We start from the raw sequence: 21,523 nt of genomic DNA, 5'->3' as shown, positions 1-21,523 counted from the left end.
GGTGCCATCCCTTATTCCACAGACGCTTTATAGGCCTATACATGCAGTTTGCCTGTATGTCTGTAGACTATTGTCATTTCCTCATTCTATAGTACACGTGTCTACTAAAATCAAACTTGGTGTAGACATAGACCCTATGTCAAAGCAGTACATGTTGGTTCTACACTTTGAATTCATTTGAAATTACTGGCAGAAAACCTGAGCAATACTGAGGCTATCATACAAAAACATTGTACACTGTTTTCTGTATATTGTCACTTCCCCATTTTTTCATATCTTAGTGAAACTTGGTGTGGACAAAGACCCTATGCTGAACCAGTATGTGTGTACGGTACCTCAAACACTGATGTCATATTGACCATACGTCACATCCTGTCAGTGTAAAGAATATCTTTTTAGTGGATAACTAAATAACTGATGGTACATGACTACATATATAAATGCTGAACAACATCAATATCTTTTGGGAAGGAGATGTTGCAATTTGTTCAACCCACTTCTTCACACAAATAATGTTGTGGCAGCATTGGCATTGATGAAGATATGCATGAAAAAAACTGATGTCATAATGATGCGATCCATTGCATGTGTAATTCTATAGGGACCATAACAAAAAAGGTGATGTCATGATGATGTCATTTGATGTTTCAGACTTTGATTTAAAAACAAAAAAATTGCCAAATACTTGCTTCCAAAAAAAGGTCAAAAATGAACTATTTACAGATAATTCTAAACTCCTTCAGTGCATTAATTAAAGGTAGCAGTACTGTAACGACATTAAACCTAAATATAGTTATTTCTTCTGTAGGTTTCTGTCTTCAAAACAGCTAAATGTGCAAAGTAAAAGTTGAGTGCTGAAAAATTGTTTGTCATGAATGTTGATCCTAACACACAACATTTTTTAAAGCTTTGCCAATTACAATTGTTCAAGTGATGTGCCATTTTGTGCCGTTGTTCACATCATGAACTCATAGGGTGCACGGCTACATTTGGGCAAACATTACTGTTACATGTAATGTATACCAGCCACAACATCCACTAATGAATAGCTTGTACTTATTGACTACATGTATATTGCGATTGTTCCTGATATTGTAAATCCTTCCAAAATCTTAGCAGTTCACAAGAAGTCTCCCACAAAACAGTCATTCACTCTCAGCTGTGAAAATGTAAGCCACCACTGCGTTTTGTACAAGTACTTGCATTGAAAATGTCGGCCCCTGTACCTGTTCATAAGAGCATTCTGAAGGATATCTTTCATTTCTGAGTTTGCTATATATGCAACCAGTATCTACAGATCCAGGCCGTAGCAGTTCTCAATTACCACCACATCTTCGGCAGCTGCATTTTGAAGGGCGAGGTCATTCAGCTGGCACACCATCTTGCCCTGGCCGTGGTCCTTCAGATTGAAGGAGCTACATTCGGGATGAGAGAGGCAGGCCTTGCCACAGGACACCAGACCCTGAGCCTGTAACTCCATCAAGACGTGATTATCAGTGAGGCACGGGGAGGTGATGCGACCATCGGAGCCGATCTGAAGGCAGAATAGAGGGTCGTAGTCGATGATAGCAAGCTCACATGTTGCATATCTGGGATTAATACAGCGCTGATTCCACCATATGCCACCTGCAATGCTAGCCATCAATACGCAATCAGCTCCGCTGTACTGATTGCTAGGATTTCCTTTCGCCCAGTTCTGGTACGCGTTGGTCTCATCGCCTCTCAGAGGGCAATTCTGCCAAACACCATCCTGGTCAATGTCATCGCAGTCGATCCAGGCTCCTCTTTGAAAGTCACTAGGATAAAACTCCCGCTGGAGTAATTCCGATATAAATGTCTGTTCTTCCATTGAGTTGGGAACTGCAAGGCTTGCATGAGAAGCGGCACAGATGCTTGTTGCTTTGTGCCAACTATTTAGTTCCTTGATCACAAAGTAGCAAGCCTTTCCATATCGGTGCCAGCCAACAGGGCAAACAGTCGCCACACTGGCCTCAAATCCAGCCAGGAGAAGCAGTACACTCAACACATCCATGCTGTTTCTGATAATTAGGGATTTTCAGCTGTACGGATAAAGTTTTGTTTTATAGCCTTAGTATTGCTGAGCTTTTCTGCCAGTAATTTCCAATGAATTCAGAGTGTAGAACAAACGTGTTTTGCATGGAAATTTCCAGCAGCAACTGACTCTTAATAAAGAAAATGAAATGCAAGAGGCTAATACCCTTCTCGGTTGAATGCACAAAGCAATCAATGCGGGGGTTGTTACAAGTTTGTTCTTCTGGCAATCCTACTTAGGCTGGGGGGTCTAATTAGCAGATTGGTTACTCCATTTGATATATTTCATTTTTTGACAATATCTTTTTGCAGCTAAAAATACATTAGCTGATGGCTTTCGTGGTCAATCTTTGTGATTACGAAGCTTTTCTTCGCACTGCAATGAAAATGGCAATTTTAAAAACAAAATGACATTTTTTTTCTTTGGTGCCATCCCTTATTCCACAGACGTTGTATAGGCCTATACATGCAGTTTGTCTGTATGTCTGTAGACTGTTGTCATTTCCTCATTCTATAGTACACGTGTCTACTAAAATCAAACTTGGTGTAGACATAGTCTTATATGTCTCGGACGCTGAATTCAGGCCCAATTCAAAACATGATTCAGCAACTTTTGATATGAAATTGAGATCCTAGAATGCTGTTTTTCTCGGAATATACAGCTGAAGCTGAGCTGAAACTTCATCAGGTTAGTTGTTCAGTATCCTTCATTAGATTTTGAACACTTTTGTTGCTTCAAACGAACAAAATGCACAAATTACAAATGATCGACTATATCTTTAAGCAGTACATGTACGTGTGTATTTTACTTCAAACCCTGATGTCATATTGACCATAATATGTCACATCCTATCAGTTTTAAAAAAAGGTGATATCTAGAGAACTGAGAATCTGATGATATATGGCTAGATGTGAGTCTGAATGCTAAAAACATCAATGTAATTTTTTTGAAGCAGATTTTGAAGTTTTAAACCCACTTCGATTCTTAACACATTTAGTAATTGATAAAGTGCATGTGTAACTCTATATCAAAATACAAATGATTTCCCTGTGATGTCATTTGGTGTTTTAGAATTATATAAAAAAAAAAAAGCCACATATTTTGTTCCCAAAAAAAACTGGAAAAGTGAACTATTTACAGACAATTGTAAACACCTTTAGTGCATTAATTAAGTTTCAACAATATAAAACCCAATTAGTTATTTGTTCTGCCTTTTTAAAATTTAATGGCATGTCTTGTCTTTTTTCCCCTGTTTCTTCCGAGTGTCAACTGGTTATGTGATCACTTCAAAGACAAACATTTTCACCCACAAGAGCAAAAACAGAGTGAGTCAAAAAAGCGGAACCCAAACCCCCAAAATTATACTTCATATTTAAAAAAAACATGTACCGGTAGCACCAAACATGACTTTTAGGCTACTTTTAGATGAAACAATTACTGAAATTGCTCGATCCGTTCGAAGAATATCACCATTTAAACGAAATGACCCTGACACCTCTTTCGTCCAAAAATATGATTTCAAGAATCGCCATTACAATTGTTTTCAAACATCACCAGCGATAAAACCGTAGTTTTAAAAGTTAAAAATATTCAACAAAGTCCTTTTGAAGGCCCATCTTTTAAAAAAAAAGTGGATTCTTTAAATTATATTGTTTGCCTAACCAGGGTTGTTAATAAAGATATTGTGCACTACAGTTGTTGAAAAAACAAGTATTCTGTGTCATTTTCTTTGTTGTTCCAAACAGTCAGAATACACAATAAACTGGATTTTGTTTGGACGAAACAGGTTTTAGGGTCATTGCGTTTAAATGCCGATATTCTTTGAACGGATTGAGCAATGTCAGTATTTTTTTTCAATGAAATTGTCTTGCCAGTCATTATTATTTTAGATACGAAATAGGGTTCCGCTTTTTTTTTACTCACCCTTTATATGCCCCGCTTGTATCAGGTTTCACACCCCCCCCCTTCTTAATGGTGGATCAGCCATTCTAACGTGAAATTGTTCCCTTAACAACTAAGCACGTTTGTTTGTGCCTGCCACTTAGTTTGTCTAATGTGCCCAGGTATCCCACTCGACGCCATACCGGTATGTTCCTTAATAAGGCTTAAACGGGGCATGAAATATCATTCTTTTCTTACTCTAATTTTTGTTTCAATCGGTCTATTGATGCTCCGTATTCAAATGACGTAGTAGTCTTTTCAGCCCTCGATATGCACAGTGTAATATTACACACGCCATTTACATGCACAATACAATCGTTACACACGATATTAATTCATCTTCACACGCTAAATATTGACGAAAAAGCCTACATTTCTGATGCATTTGTGAAGCACGACATCAAAGCCATGCTGCTGTACAATGTTCCGTGCGATACGGCAGCTATTGTGTATTCGCTGGTTCCCACAGCATGCTAACAGAATCAAATCTATTAAGTAGGACCGGAACCAGTGACTACGACCTACATACAAGTACCATGATGCATAACTACATTGCGTAACAGGACAAATATTGATATTAGAAAATACCTTTTGAACAAACATCGGTGAAAAAAGAGAATTTCTGCAAATTAATTCCCAGAACGTGATCTCTCTTTTCTGTGTATGTATTTTTCGTTAAAAATATTTTTAGCAAGATTTTACCGCTCGGACTTGATACGCTGCAGTGTGTTTCTACAAAATTTTCGGCCACAGCACGTATGTTCGTGTGGTCCCAGTGTACGCCTGACCTCGTGCTCGGGCCGGATGTATGCTTTCCTGAGCCGCTTTTTACCAACTCGCACTGTCTGTACAGGACTTGTTGCATCTGGAAAAGTGGCATGGTCAGTTTTCCCTGGGCAGCAGTTGGCCAGTAGAAGTAAGTGCTGGACTCAGGAAAAGTAACTGAGAGGAAAAAGTCCCAGGCTGTCCACACTGGACTTAAAATGGGAAAAGTACCCATCGTCTGGGTAAGCTCAGTTAAAAAAAGTCCAGTGCGGACAAGGCTTTAGACTGCAGTGGTTATTCCCTATCGCATTTTTTTCTTCAAACTTAAAGCTACAGTCCATCATTTGCAGCTATCCAAAAAGTATCTGGCGCAATTATTGTTGAATAAACATACTTGGTTAAAAGATAGTAAGGGACCAAACTTCCTATGAAATTATTCTTTCTGGAAAGCTTTCGTTTTGAAGTAATCAATGAAAGAAGGCCTTTCCAACGGTGCTTCTTAAGACGCAGTGTAGGAAATTTAAATTAGCAGTTCGTTTTGTTATTCGGCGAAGTGCGCGCAAGCATTTGCACGATGCACACGCACGCGTCGGATCAGTGAGCGACATCGCTTAGCTGCAATCGGCTCAGTGAGAATGTACATGTATCTCGGACGCTGAATTCAGGCCCAATTTAAAACATGATGCAGCAACTTTTGATTTGAAATTGAGATCCTAGAATGCTGTTTCTCTCGGAATATACAGCTGAAGCTGAGCTGAAATTTCGTCAGGTTAGTTGTTCAGTACCCTTCTTTAGATTTTGAGCACTTTTGTTGCTTCAAACGAACAAACTGCACAAATTACAAATGATTGACTATATCTTTAAAACTGTTCACAAAAAGATCTCCCACAAAAAATGTAAATCACTCTTGGCCACAAATGTTTAAGCTTCCAATGCCATTTGTCGTTGCCTTCAATATGTCAGCCACATCTACAAGTATTTATTAAAAGAGCATTTTTTTTTTTACTAAAGGCATATTAAACAAAGCCAAAGGTTTGTGGCTACTTTTTGGCTACATTTCTGCAAATGTGCAGGCTATCCATCTGAACAATTAAAAAATTCAAAATACTATGCAAATTGCTTTAAACAGTCACAACACTCACTAAGACAAATTTTGTACTTACAGACTAGTACAAGTGTTTCCGAAATTGTAAATCCTTCCAAAATCTTAGCCGTTCACAACAAGTACATGTACGTGTACTAATGCATTGAAAATGTCAGTCCATCTATCTATTCATCAGAGCATTCTGAAGGATATCTTTTGTATCAGTTTACTTCATGCAACCAGTTTCTACAGATCCAGGCCGTAGCAGTTCTCAATTTCCACCACATCTTCGGTAGCTGCATTTTGAAGGGCGAGGTCATTCAGCTGGCACACCGTCTTGCCCTGGCCTTGGCCCTTCAGATTGAAGGAGCTACATTTGGGATGAGAGAGGCAGGCCTCGCCACAAGACACCAGACCCTGAGCCTGTAACTCCATCAAGACGTGATTATCAGAGAGGCACGGGGAGGTGATGCGACCATTGGAGCCGATCTGAAGGCAGAATAGAGGGTCGTAGTCGATGATAGCAAGCTCACATGTTGCATATCTTGGATTGGTGCATAACTGGTTATTCCATATGCCACCGCTGAATTGCTCATCAATGCACAATCAGTCCCACCACGCTGATTGTCAGGCTTTCCTTCCTGCCAGTTCTGGTACGCGTTGGTCCCATCACCTCTCAGAGGGCAATTCTGCCAATCACCTTCCTTGTCGATGTCATTGCAGCCAATCCAGACTCCAGTCCCTGGACCATCAGGACGAAACTCCCACTGGAATAATTCCCATATAAATGTCTGTTCTTCCAATGAGTTGGGAACTGCAAGGCTTGCATGAGAAGCAGCACAGATATTATTTGCCTTAGGCCAGCCCCCTTGTTCTTTTATCACAGAGTAGCAGGCATTGCCGTATCGGTACCATCCCACCGAGCAGATGGTCGCAACACCGACTTCAAACCCAACCATGAGAAGTAGAACTTCCAACACTTTCATTTTGTTTTGGATAATCTACGTGAGCTAAGCTTAGGTTTACTGTTTCCCAACACTTGGACTCTCACACCATTTGCAAAACCTCTATTGAGTGTACGTGTACATCAAGTTCAGTAGCTATTGCAGTTCTTTGGATTCATAATTCATGCCTGGCATTATACCCACAGGTCTCTCAATATGAACGCCGTTGCTTATCCAGAGGGGGTGCAGCTGGTGCGTGCCTCCCCCCCCCCCCAAGGTTATGGGATGAATTCAAAGACAAACATTTTCACCCACACGAGCAAGTATATGCCCCGCTAATTGTATCTTCAGGTCTCACCCCCCCCCCCCTCTGTAAATGGTCTATCAGCCATTCTAACGTGATATATTGTTCCCTTGACAACTAATGCTCCTCATAATTAAGTGGTCTTAAAATTTTATCATGGCTTTTAAACCCTAATTCTCTTACAAAAGTGGATGGTGAAAAAAGGATAGTGAAAATAATTCCAGAAGTGGATCAGTGAGCATTTTTTAATGCTTGACAATAGCTTGATAACAACTTTGTGGTACTTAACGCCGTTTTAGGTTTTCGAGACAGTATGGCTTTTAGCTGATGATATTTAGGTGTTGGGCCTCAGCCCAACACCTATTGTTATTGTAAGAATTTACTATAGGTTTTCCCGGACAATTTCGGAAAATGTGTACACGAATTTGTAAAAGAAGCATTCGTTTTCGTGCGAAATAGAATGAACGTTCCAAATCTCTGTTTCTATTTAACAAATGATAATTCTTTTTCCGTGAAGGTGCATTCAGTCGTAAAAAATCAGCGTACGATTTCCCGAATGTGCATTGCATTTAGTGTATTGACATTTCATTTTAGCGCGAAATCGAAGGCACATCCGCAATCCTATTTTCCTTTTAATTTGTCATCAATCATTTTCGCTAAAGTGCAGCCGATTTCCCTCGCAGTGTTATTTAACGTATGCCTGGTCAAGCATTGAAATTCATTTATGTGTTAAAGTAACATTTGAGGAATGCTTGATTGAATGATTGAATTTTTGAATATTCATGATGATTGAGCTAAAACCAAGAGGTGTAGTCTTTTGAAACATACCAACTATTGTAATAAATCCTATATAAAAACCTAACCTTAAGAAAATCATTCTTTTTCTGCTCAGCATTTGCCACAATCGCATCATATAGGCAAGAGTCTCAGTTCACATAGTCCTAAAATATCCAATAATGGCTGCAAGAGGGAGATACCGACGAATCTCGGACGTTGACCAAAATCGCATCATCGATGCCTTTGAGGCTGACGACGCTGACTATCTGCAGGTAGCAGATGCGCTGGGCATCAAGCACTCAACGGCCAGATCAATCGTTGGCGTATATCTTCGGGATGGTCGTCGTAACAAGCTGCCGAAAGGAGGACCCATAAACCAGAAGGTTGACGACGACATGAGAGATGCCCTTCAAGGATATCTAGATGACAATCCCCTTCTAACTTTGCGTCAACTCAATACTCAACTGCGAGCTGATCTTCCCGATAAGCCCTTCGTGACCACTAGTACCATCGCTAGAACTCTATATGGTATGCTTATAACTCTTAAACTAGCGGAAGATGTTCCAGAACAGAGGAATGAGCCACGCATTTTAGATGCACGAGTCATATTTGGAAATTGGTTTCTTCAGGTTGGTGTTCTTGGCCACACTGTGTTCATTGACGAGACTGGGTATAACATTATGGACCCGTCGGTCTTATGGTCGCGCTCCTCGTGGAGAGCCAGCAAGGCGTGTCGTCCATGGCCAGAGAGGCAAGCAAGTCAACATCACGTTTGCCATTTCTGGTGAGGTTGGACTTGTGGCTTACAGAATATCATCTGTGACGAGAGCGACTGTGACGAGAGCGACTTTTGAGGATTTCTTAGCGACGACTGTACAAGAATGCAGTATGTTATTCCCGGCAGGCGAACGCATATATCTGATATATGACAACGCTCGTCCTCATATCCGAGCCCAACTACCCCCTGATGCCGGCAATTTCACCATCAAGTTGCTGCCCCCATACTCGCCATTCTTAAATCCTACGGAAATGGCGCACTCAGCTTTCAAGGCGGGAGTGAAGCGCATGCTGGGGCTTCCTGAATGGCAGGACAGATTTGGAGACCAAGACGCAAGAGTCCAAGCTGGTGTGAACCTGCAAGTCTGGAGATCCCCCCGTCTCCAGGAGGTGGCTGCACTCAACATTGGAGAGGCGACACCTGCGAAATGCACCGCCTGGTACAACCATTCTCAGACATATCTCCCTCGATGTCTTGGTAGACAGGTCATTGAAGGATAGACAATCAAACTAATAAAACGAGAGAAAACATTAAGAAATACATAAAGAAATTAAAATACAATTAAGATAATGAGCCAACAAAAGTCCCCATGCAGATCCAGTGGCGTAGCCAGGAGGGGGGGGGGGCGCTGGGGGGCTGGAACATTTCATGGGGGGGGGGGCGTCAAGCAGGGGCGTCAATCGGTTCTCAAAAGTGGGGGGGGGGGGGGACATACCTTGATCATAACTGATGCAAGCGCAAAGCCCTTACGGCGTGGGGTTCGGGGCCCGCTTAAGGGCCCTGAACAAAATTGGATTTTCGATGCTCTGTCGTGTGATTTGAAGCAATTTCTTACGACTTTCCTCCACGCTTTAACTAATATTTTCTTAGCAAAAGATAATTATTTGAACATCGTTTTCGAGGTTGGAGACATTGAATCAGCTATCGGTATTCTGAGCTATTGGCGTGGGGTTCGGGGCCCGCTTAAGGGCCCCGAAAAAAAAATTGGATTTTCGATGCTCTGTGGTGTGATCTGAGGCAATTTCTTACCACTTTAACCAATAATTATCTTAGCACAAAAGATAATAATTTAAACATAATTTTCGAGGTTTTCTCAGCTAAAGGCATAAGAAAATTGTGTGAACATTGTTTTCGAGGTTGGAGTCATTGAATCAGCTACCAGAATTCTGAGCTATAGGCGTGGGGTTCGGGGCCCGCTTAAGGGACCCGAACATTTTTGGATTCTAAATGCTCTGTGGTGCTATCTGAGGCAATTTCTGACCACTTTAACCAATATTTTCTAAGCAAAAGATACATTGTAGTACATAATAGGACCCATGGCGTCATGTAGATCAATGATATTTTTTTTAGAAACTCAAAATCTCAGTGGGGGGGGGGGGGGGGGGGGGGGGGGGGCGCGACTGGGGGGGGGGCGACAAGGTTTCATGGGGGGGGGTCGCCCCCCCCCACGCCCCCCCGGTGGCTACGCCACTGTGCAGATCCCATGTAACATGGCACGTGATGTGTCCCTTTACCGTTTCAATAATATGGCTATATACATGATTATTTTTATTGATTTCATATTGGTCATATTTATATCATTTTCACATTTCATTTGCTTACATTTCACATAGGCCTTTGTGTATATAAGAACAAACACATTAATTATCAATAAGGCATACATGGATTAATTAATGAATCAAAGTTGTATCATGATTTGTAAAGGCCTGTAAATTTTATTTAAATTGAATGCAGAAAATGCGAATTTAAATTGTAACAAATGAAAAAGAATGTTCAATTCAGCCTGTGTCACAATAGACAATCGATTTCTGCGAATTGGATTGCACATTCGTAATAATCGGCAACGCATACGTCAAACCGAAAACCTAATCACGTATTTGTAATCCCTTAAATGAAACGCTATGCACATTCATTCATTTGATTGATGCAAAATGAAATTGAATGCTAGTTATTGCGAAAATGAAACCAGGATGAACGTCGTTCTCAAACTCGGCGCCAAATTGAATTTATGTTTTACAAATTCAAACGCACATTTTACGAAATTGTCCGGGAAAACCTATATTATTTTTTTATTATTCTTCTAGACACATTCTTCTCCGGAACTGTTTGTCAAAATGAAAACATATATGAACTTCAATTGTCAATACATGAATGCACAACCAACTGAAGATGTGCTTTTTTGCAATTACGTCATCATGACGTCATCATGGGTCACGTGACATCACTTCAAAAAATAATAAATTTAATCTTTGAAATTCAATATAAAATCAACCGTCAGAGACCGCAACTTGAATTTTGCGGGAATCATACATGATAATGTATGATCTTCATTTTATCTTGTGCGCGTAAAATCACGTGACCCTTCCTTCCGGTCGAAACCGGAAGTGCCTAATAATTTGAAAGTGGAAAAAGATATGAACTTGCTTTCAACGGTGTTGATGTCTGCCTGGATTGACCTTTCAAAAAAAATAATTGGTAACGTCATGAAGAGTTGGAGCGCCCTCTAGCGGCAGGTTAAAAAACGTGAAAAGCGCATTTTCACTTGATGTCTTTGGCGAAGTTTGTGATAATCGCTTCAAAATGAATGTGGCTAACTATAGCACAGTTAAAATAGCCCTTGAACTTTCTGGTAATGACGTCACAATGACGTCATCAAGTATCATATTACAAGCAATCAAAGATTTCTAGATTTAATCTTTGAAAATCAATATAAAATCAACTGCTACAGATTTGATTTTGTTTTTATAGCAATCGATACAATATTGCAGGGTCTTCATTTTTGGTATTAAGTGCAAAATCACTTGACCCTTCCTTCCGGTCGAAACCGGAAGTGCCTTATTATTTGAAATTGGCAGAAGATGCGAACTTGCTTTCAAAGATGTGAGTGTCTGTCTAGGCAGTACTGTACAAAACTTTTACAGGTGACGTCATCAAATGTTAGAGCGCCCTCTGGCGGCATGTTGAAAAATTCAAACATGGATTTAAACATGCATATTTTGAGTTGATGTGTGTGGCAAAGTCTGCGGTAATCCATGGCCCAACACCGTGTGGTTGTCTAGTTTGGCTTGTGTTTTCCATGACAAGCTATTGCTTCTTTACAAAAAAACCCAGGTAGCTTAAGAAATTCAGCCTGGAGTGTTGTCTGATGTCTCCATGTTAATAATGCAAGGAGAAAAGCAATGGACCTTGAAACGGTGGAAATTAAGAAATTTAGCCTGGAGTGTTGTCTGATGTCTCTATGTTAATAATGCAAGGAGAAAAGCAATGGACCTTGAAACGGTGGAAATTTTTGTGTTTTTTGAGTGTTTTTTTTTCAAGAAAAAAAAAAATGTTTCCTATTACATTGGAAAAAAAGGGAGGAGTTGGCAATTTTTTTTTTTGAGGGGAGGGGTTTTGTATAGCCAGAAAAAATAGGGCGGGATGATGGTTGATTAATTTTGGTTGTGTTTGTTTTTTATTTGGGTGGGGGCTTGTCTGATACATGTAATTTTGATGAATGATGCTCAAACCACGTAATGACATTACACTTGTGTGCACAATATGCACTAAGATTTGCTTTCGGAATATTTTGTTAATTTGAAGACATTTATGTAACATTGTATGGCTTTGAGGGGTATAGTAGAATATAGTGCACAATATTGCTGCACTCGTTGAAGACAAGTGCAATACAGCGAGTGCAATATATTCGTGTGTCCCTTGAAAAAAAAACCCATCCAATTTATTCATTATTACTAATATGAGGCTTACTTACGCTAATTACTCGCCGCGAGGCGCGGCGAGTAATTTGCGTAAGCCTCATATTAATAATAATGATTAAATTGGATGGATGGATGGATGGATGGATTGGATGTGGCTGTTGATCACACTGTGTGTACCCTGTATCAGGGTGTGATGGTTATGTGCGCTATGCTCTGTTGACTGCTTGACAAATATGAGTTTCTATGCCCTCGAGTGTTAAAATTTGTTAAAATGCCCGAGTGAGGACAATATCCAAAATAATGTTGTCCCCATCCGGATAATCTGGGTACTTCTTTTACGAAAACATAAAATATGCTGATTTATTTTTACCACTGGAAGCCTGATGTGAACAATAATCAACGATATTGTTGTAAATGGTATCTGCTGTACCATCATGTCCCTAGTGTTGATTTAGGGATTTTATCATGAGAGGATGTGAATAAATATTTGAAACAGCAAACTTTTGAACAGAAGCGCTGGCAACGAAATCCACACACAACCAATAGGGCTCGCTCAACGACGGCCATCTCTGTAGGAGAACTGCAACTGCATTTTTACGCAATCAACCACGCATTGCGCTTTGTTGAAAATATTCCAAACACGCGTGCTTGTTGCTCGAAACGTGTTCGAAATACGACGCAGCCGATGCATGTTAAAATGCAAGTTGATGCTCAAAATGCTGATGCACGTGGATGGCCTGTAGGAAATGACGTCATTTGAATGAGACCTAGGGGTACCGGCTTGGGCGTCGCCAGGATTTTTTTCTAGAGAGGGGCAACAATTTGTTTTTGCCAAAAAATGCTTGTATTTCTCAACACAATCTCGATTCATCAGTTTTAGAGAGGGGCAGGGACATTTTGCCCCCCCCCCCCCAACTCATTAAATTTACACCACTTTGTCTTCGCGCCTCTTTTTCTTTTCTTTTTTTTCTTTTCTTTTCTTCCTTTTTGTGTGTGTGTGTGTGTGTGTGGCTTTTCCAGGGGGGGGGGGGACAAGTGCCCCCCCTTGCCCCCCCCCTCACGACCCCCATGGGTACCGGTATTCACACTGCCAACATGGTACTGGATAGCTTAGTTGGTAGAGCACCAGAACGGCAATCCAGAGGTCGCACGTACTAGGGCTGATTATCAGAATCAGGTACCCGAGTAACCGACCGTCAGTGTCGGGAACCGGTTCCAGATTATGGATTCGAGTAGCCGTAACCATCTTTAGAAATTACTCGGTAACTTCTCAGAGAATGAATAAGAACAGCTTCGAATGTCATTGATACTAAATTTTCAAAATGAAAAACAGACTACATGGAAAACAAAACCAATTCCACGTTTACGATGCTCGTGATACTAGCTGCAGTTTATACCATAAAGCTTAAGAGCTCACCTTATGCATTATACAAATATAACATGGTTTGAGGGTGGACAGTCGATATTCGCTCCCCGAGGTATTGGAAGTTGACAAACTAGTTCCCGAGGCGAAGCCGAGGGAACTAGTTTGTCAACTTCCAATACCTCGGGGAGCTAATATCGACTGTCCACCCGAAATAAACCATGTTATATTTGTTTTACTATACCTCATACATATTCAGTTGCCGAATTTTGTTTTATTATGATGCACCTAAAACAAATTCGGGGAAACTTGTACAGCTCACCAAAAGAATATTGTTGCTCAACTTCAATTACTAGTTCGGTTCATTTGCAATATAATACAGTTACTACAGTTGTAAATACAGTTGTTTGCAATGTGCACAACTTTCTTTTGTACAGGAGACATCTTTACACGGTCCATACATTTTCTCCAGTACGGCATCATTTAGCTCTGGAAATTAACATTTACGCGAACCGTGCAACCATGCATATCTCCTGGGCGATGTTCGCGCGTGCGTACTGCACCCGTGCGACAGTTCCTCGATTGCTCTGTAAAGCGCATGTGTAGTAGACTGTCGCACGGGCAACCCATGCGACAGTCTACTACGCATGCGTATTTACAATGTGCGTGAATCCTCGCGCGCGCGTTTGGTAAACAGCAAGAATAACATCTGGCACGTGATGGTGAAGTGACCAGTGAAAGTTCGGCTCTCGATCATGAATATGTATGAGGTATAGTAATTGTAACTTGCGTACTGGCGCACCGATATGGGGTAGTATTAACATGCAGACCTTCATGAACAATCTGAGCCGCAACATTCGGGATTGACATTTTTGGGGCTGCGTTCTTTAATTGGTACCCGGATACCCATATTTTATTTTAATAGGGTACCCGGTTCCTGTAATACCGTAGATGCGCACCCCTACAAACTCCGCTCCAGATAATTTCTTTGTTCAACTTTAGAATTATAATTTGTGTGTGTGTAGGCTCACTACTTGGTGCAACTCATCTGCTACCCTAATGGAGTCCCGCCGATATCGGACGGCAGTTATGAGAGCGAGCAGAAGCAGGCTATTACTAGAATACTCAGGGTGAGTAGATGTTGGCGATTTTGAGAAGGCAAAGCCGCAAGTCCATGACAAGTCAAACACAAGTCAGTCACAAGTGATAGGGGACGATCAATGAATGCATTTTTAAGCTCTGGCAACAGAGCTTCTATATGTCACAAGTCACTCGGTTGTTTGTCGGTTTGGTCGGTCGGTTCCCCCCCCCCCCAAAAAAAATAAAATTGACCAAAAACGAACCCCTCCTAACTCACCCATAGAACTGTAAGTACCAAATTGCAACTGTCAAAAGAAGCAAACAAAATATATTATTGACAAAAAAATGTTTGTAACAATTCTTGAATTTGTTTATGAAAATGTTGCATAAGATACATACAACATGCAACCACCCGAGTTGTTTTTTCCAACTTTCACTCGGGAGGTAACTTACTCAGTAAACAGTGTTTAAACGTCGGTGAAGGGCAAAACCTAATTTGAAAATGTTGTACTTGGAGGCAAGATAATGTGCAATAATGTTGACGTCACATGGTATTTTTGTGCGCTACAAACTTAGGAAGTTAGGGGGCTTCTACACACCTGTCACTATACATCACCCCTGCCTCTGGCCCTGTGTCAGTTTAATGGGTCTCCAGGGTGTACAACTATAGGCGAAGCCGAGTGAATGGAAAATTCCATCTGTCACCGAATGAAATTATTCTTTCCATTGCACGAATATGAAACATTCATTATTTGTTTAATGCAACACCTGACTAAATCCTTGTCGTCTGATTGGTCAGAGCCACCGATAGTGTGACTGTGCAATGAAACTTCGGTTATTTACCGTGGAATAGAACTTTTATTTTTGCGGTGCTGCTGGGCTGTGCGTTGGGACGAATAATTCAATGACACGTGAACAACGACCCACCAATCAGACGATTTATTCTGGCGTTGTATAGATAAGTGCGCAATATTAACTATTATTATTTTAAAGTACTTTTTCTGAAATCCTGATGTTGGGAGCTCTGAAAATAGTCAATTTGAAGACAAACTATCTTTACCTTTTATGCCCAAAAAAGTCTCCAGTTTCTGGTATGGAGCTTGCCCAAAACTGGTGAGCCGACGCAGGTTTTGGGTATTTTGCCTACTTTATTTTTTCTTCAAAGGTCGGCTAATGTTGCAGATGATGCTTTCATCCCCTTAGAACTCTCATAAATATTTTTCAGGGTGGAGCTTGAGGTGACCTCAGTAAGGTCATAAGGCTTGAGAAGTCTGCACCCACTTACAATCTCGACCAACACGAACATTCTTAGGGAAATTTGGATAGTCAAGACAAAAATTAGAGAAAACGGTAAAGTCAGACCATACAGCGACATCGTGCATGAGCTGCTAGCATGGCTAGGCTGGTAATTAGTCTGCTCCCTGACACATTGCGCTAATTAAAAAGCTTTTACAGGTTCCAGATACACGACCATCGCTCCCTCAGACTGGCTTCCAGATGCACAATTACAAAATTACAACACAAATGGTGCCCGACTAAATTTATAGTGCAAAATATATGGGAGTCCAAAGACGCCACATAAAGCTTATACTCGATCTTAACCCCATCTAAAAACACGTTAAAAGTGTGCAGCAGCAGAATTCCAGTCAAACCAGTGAGTTTGGCGGTTGTGAGACATCATCTTACCGGTACATTGAAACATTTTTTTTTTTTCGTTTTGCGACACGCATGGCTACGGCGATGCGGGCGATGACCAGAAACCAGAGACTTTGTTTTATGGCCTTAGGCCAAAAAAAAAGTCTCCGGTTTCTGGTATGCGCGCGCGTCGCCGTAGGCGGCAAAATGAAAAAGTTTTTTTTTCAATGAAAGATGATGTCTCAAAACCGCCAAACTCACTGGTTTGACTGGAATCCTGCTGCTGCACAATTTTAACGTGTTTTCAGATTGGGTTATGGTCGAGAATAAGCTTTATGTGGCCTCTCTGGACTCCCATATATTTTCACTAAGTTTAGTCGGGCACCATTTGCAGTCATCAGCCGACATTTGAAGCAAAAAAAATCAGGTAAAAAAAAAAAAAAGCCGCGTCGCCGCACCACTTTTTGGGCAAGCTCCATACCAGAAACCGGAGACTTTTTTTGTGTGGCCTTACCTGTATTTTTTTCGTTATTCTAGAGTCTTGACCAGTGGACACTGCGAGTCTCGTGGCTGGAGCTACAACTCATGCTGAAGCAGTGTGCCAACTCCGAGATGAACCCTCTCCTGGACAACATCGCCAAGGCAACCATCGAGGTATTCCAGCAACAGCAGGGCGACGAGGGCTCGGCAGCTTTGAAGAGCGCCCCCTTGAGTCAGAACGGACAAAGGAAACTGGTGCAACAAATCAAGTACGTAGTCAGTTACACTGTGGGTTTTGCCAGAATTATGGACTGATTCATTTCACATTCATCAAAATTCAGTACATGTATCTCTTATTATATGTTTTATTTTATGCATCCTTGTAAAATGCAGTCGTGTAAATGAATACACAGTTATTCATAGAATAACACACACAAATTACATGCATAAAAAAAAATAACAACAACAACTAGATTTACTTATGTTTGTGTACAACCATACAGCTGTTTTGGTAATTGTATTTGTTTGTCGTGTAAGACTGATTGGACATATGCGGTAGAGTGATCAGGACCAATACAGTTCTGTAGATATTGGCCTTCAAAATATACACTTTTAATATGCCGTCACATCATCTTGACGTCACTTGAATTTTCATCTATAACGCATCCCGGTCTAGGTACATACCAACTATCAACCCAATCGGATATGTTGTTCTGTAGATATAGACCTACAAAATATGTACTTTTAATGTGATGTCACATGTCATGTGATGACATCATCGTGACGTCACTTCAATTTTCATCTATAACACATCCCGGTTTAGGTCCATACCAAGTTTCAACCCAATTGGACCTGTCGTTCTGTAGATATATGCCTTCAAAATATGCATTTCTAATATGACGTCACGGGTCGTGTGATGACGTCATGATGATGTCAATGTTCGGCACACATCTTCAGATGCTGGTCTAAGTGTGTGCCAAGTATAAAGGCAATCGGATTGCAAATGCTATGTACAAATGCTATGGGCAAAATGACTGAAAAAGAAAAAAAAAAAAAAAAAAAAGAAAAAAAAAAAAATCTTAACGAAAACAAAGGCTGTTTCGGCAAAAGTGCCGAAACAGCCAAAAACATCTTGACAAAAACAAAGGCAGTTTTGGCTGGTTGCCGAAACAGCCAAAAATGCCACACATATAAGCATCAGTTGGCATCTGCAAACGGATACTGACTTTTTCCACTTACTAGTTTACCCTTCTAGTAAAAGCAAGAATAAGGAAAACAACAGCTTGTCTTTATTGTGTAACCAACTAATTGCACAGTTCCAGACTCCACGATTGCCAGATTTTACACCCCCTACCCCCAAAAAAGAAATCTTTCTTTTAATTAGAGTAGAGCCTCAAGGTATCAGGAGCAATCCAGGATCAATTCAAATAAAGTTTGGTTCCTAACTTTATTAAATTTCCATAAGTGTCAACAGCAAACACGTTTTGACGACTTGCACGAGTAATAACGCCTAACTATTTCAGATGGCAAACTTAACCCGTCAGCACCTGAACTCAGTGGCATAAATCAGTGCTGGGGGGATGACTAAAATCACAAAATTTTCCGGCCTTGGAAATTCGAAAAGGGGGAGGGGGGCTTGCTGGACACCACGTGACACTAGGGGGCGCTGCTCAGCATGATACAAATACATATTATGTACATCTCATGATACAAATGTACATCTTATGTATACTTACGCCCCTTAACCCCATGCGTACGGGAAGCGGTCATGGCCGCGGCCGCTAATCCTCATTGGAATGCAGGTGCCAGCTGTGGTATGCCCTGGCACACGGCTAGTGGGTAGTTCCACAGCTGCTGCTTTTGTGCAGTCCCGCTACAACACAAAGGCTGTGCAGTCATGCGGGCCACTTGCTCTATGTGTGGAGGAATGTCCCCATTATAACCCATCCTTAAGGGGTTAACATTGCATCAAAACGGCGCATTTAAAGCTTTTATACTTGGTTTCCCTTTTTCAGTACTATTGGATACACTATGCTTGCTTTGGGAAGTTCGCAAAATTCCTCAAAATACGCCTTTTTTGGGGTTTCTCAACACGAAAAAGTGGGGGGGGGGATGATCCAATGGCCCATCCCCCTGGTCAAAAAGTGGGGGGATATATACCCCCATCCCCCCAATCCCTGATGAATTGGTCAAACATGCAGTGCTTTGGCGGCTGAGGCGGTACAGTTTGGGGCAGTAAATGAGGTGATGGGTTAATTAAAATCTTAAGAGTAATTTTGGTAAAGTGCAACTCTTGGACGCCAATCTGAAATGTGTGTATTACCGGCCTAGTTCCTAATGTCCTTTTCTTTATTGACAGGTCAGAGCAGGAGCGTAGCGGTGTCTGGCTGGTAGCTCCCCTCATCTCCAAACTATCCAGCCAAGTCCAGGGACGTGTCCTGAGAGCTGCTGGCAATGTCCTGGAGAGCGTGGGACAGACCTGGTCCAAGTCCAGCAAGGACAAGGACAAGCATGGACAAAAAACGTCAGTTTATTGAATTTTATTTTTGTATGTCATTTCTTTCAAAATGTTTTGTTGCCCATACTTGATCTATATACTGACTTACAGACTAATTAGCCCTAACCCCCATTGGGTATTCTTAAGGTACCCTGCTAAATGCAACAATATCCAACACAACTAAAGTGAGTACACTACTAAATGCAACAAACTGCAAGAGTGGATTCCGTTGCATTGTGCAGTGAACCCAGTGCATACCAGCCTTGGCACCACGTAGTAACCCTGCTAAATGCAACCAAATGCAACAGTGGATCCTGTTGTATCACCTTGGCACTAAATAAAGAGCAGTTACCCTGCTAAATGCAACAAGATGCAACAAAGCACTGGAACCTACTTGAGGTGGCTGCTTAATGCAACAGTATGCAACCATATTTTACCAGTGTTGCTTTCTGTTGCACTTAGCATGGTTAGGGTTACAGAGTGTTCTTAAAGATCATTCAAATGGTTGAGAAAACCTCATTCCAAGTATTCATAAATTTTGGGTCAAAACGTTGGGTTGTATATTGGACCTGCGATCACTTACTGCAACAGGGCATTGTCACAACGAATCACTATCACCCACATACCATAACCACTGCACAAACAACATATTCAGAATCTTATCAAATCTTCTGGAAAATGGGGGAAACTAGTGCGCATGTGCTACTTCTGCAGACAAATATGGTCAATTTTCAGACTACATGTACATACGACAAAAGAGCTGTCATAAAGTTGCACAAAGGTCTGGTAGCATCTTGCATGCTCCTTTCTAAAATTTAGAGTTTGGTTCGGAGATAATTTACAAGGAGTGGAACGTGCGCATACATGAGGCAAAACAGGAGCACGCGCATGACACAACCTCCACCGAATTTCAAAGACGTGGTAGCGGTTCGTGGGTGGTAGTGGTTCGTGGGTGTTAGTGGTTCATTTTGATAGCTGGGTCATTCCACCGGGTTGGGGAACAATGTTCGACATATGACCATATTATGAAAAGCATGAATGCCTTGCTAGCAGTTGCTCTACATAATGTCTGTTGTTGGATGTTTCACTACTGCAGAAAGTTTGAAATCATTTCAAAGCATTTTGCCAAAAATATGAGCAAAAAATGTCATTTTGGATGTAACATTGACACCGTGTCAATGTTACGTCCAAATATGACATTTGTACCTTTTTTTTAAATTTCTGCGAAACATTATTCAAATTCACTTTGTGTACTTCTTACTATACATGCAACACAATAAGAAAAGCTTTTGTTATGGTAGTCAGGCATCAAATGGAGCAGAAATAATAGCTTGGCTGTGTGGACGTAACATTTACACGGTGTAAAACCAAATGTCACACTTCCTTTGAGTGATTTTTACACCATTACATCCACACTTGAGGTATTGTTTCTGCTATATTTGAACCCTGACTATACCAAAACAAAAGCTTGTCTTGGTGCTTAGGTGTCCAGTTGTAAATATGCAATGTCAGTTTGGGTAATATTTTACATACGTGTAAAAAATGGCAAAAAAAGAATATTTGGATGTAACATTGACACGGTGTCAATGTTGCGTCCAAATTAATACATTTTTGCTCATATTTTGTCAAAGTACTTTCAAATGATTTCAAACTTCCTCAAGTATTGAAACACCCTAAGACACATATTATGTTGAGCAATTGTTTAGAATGCATTGATACTTTTAATAATATAACCAAATATATGGATGTAACATGCACTGTTTCCCAACCCGGTGGAATGACCCATCTATCAAAGTCTTTTTGGTTGCGTATCCAATATACAACAACAACGTTTTGATCCAAGACTAAGTATCCATGTGCAGTTGTTGGTATTGTCCTGTAACAAAGAAAAAAGGGCTTGCGTTTTGATAGATGTGACCAGATCCGAAAAGGCATTGGCCACGGCTGTATTTCTTATTCTAAACATATGGCCTTATTGTTAAAACTACATGAAAGTGCGATTTTCACCAAAACCCTTCACACACAAAGTTGTATATGTGATGCGATCAAGCTAAATGAGTCGTTTGTCTGTATCTCTAAATTTTTATTTAGTGATACAGGCCAAAATAGGGCCACTACATCACA

At 40.9% G+C, this 21,523-nt stretch overlaps 2 protein-coding genes and 1 pseudogene across 5 annotated transcripts in view; 1 reads left to right on the top strand and 2 right to left on the bottom strand.

Moving 5' to 3' along the window:
- Positions 1-21,523, top strand: part of LOC119723913 (mediator of RNA polymerase II transcription subunit 12-like protein) — a 110,057-nt gene that overhangs the window by 65,562 nt on the left and 22,972 nt on the right. For all 4 annotated transcript variants that reach the window (XM_038194819.1, XM_038194817.1, XM_038194818.1 and 1 more), the window contains 3 exons: positions 14,733-14,837; positions 16,960-17,171; positions 19,262-19,426. In XM_038194819.1, coding sequence (XP_038050747.1) covers positions 14,733-14,837; positions 16,960-17,171; positions 19,262-19,426 — 482 coding nt within the window. The remainder of the gene's footprint in view (positions 1-14,732; positions 14,838-16,959; positions 17,172-19,261; positions 19,427-21,523) is intronic.
- Positions 1,161-2,348, bottom strand: LOC119723916 (asialoglycoprotein receptor 2-like). The gene has a single exon (XM_038194821.1). It carries the CDS (start codon positions 2,030-2,032, stop codon positions 1,292-1,294), a length of 741 nt encoding a protein of 246 aa, XP_038050749.1. The 5' UTR covers positions 2,033-2,348; the 3' UTR covers positions 1,161-1,291.
- Positions 5,829-7,018, bottom strand: LOC119723917 (annotated as a pseudogene).

This window comes from Patiria miniata, unplaced genomic scaffold, assembly GCF_015706575.1.
Source record: "Patiria miniata isolate m_02_andy unplaced genomic scaffold, ASM1570657v1 HiC_scaffold_17, whole genome shotgun sequence".
Lineage (NCBI taxonomy): Eukaryota > Metazoa > Echinodermata > Asteroidea > Valvatida > Asterinidae > Patiria > Patiria miniata.
The sequence above is the reverse complement of the archived record's forward strand: the minus strand, read 5'-3'. Positions and strand labels throughout refer to the sequence as shown.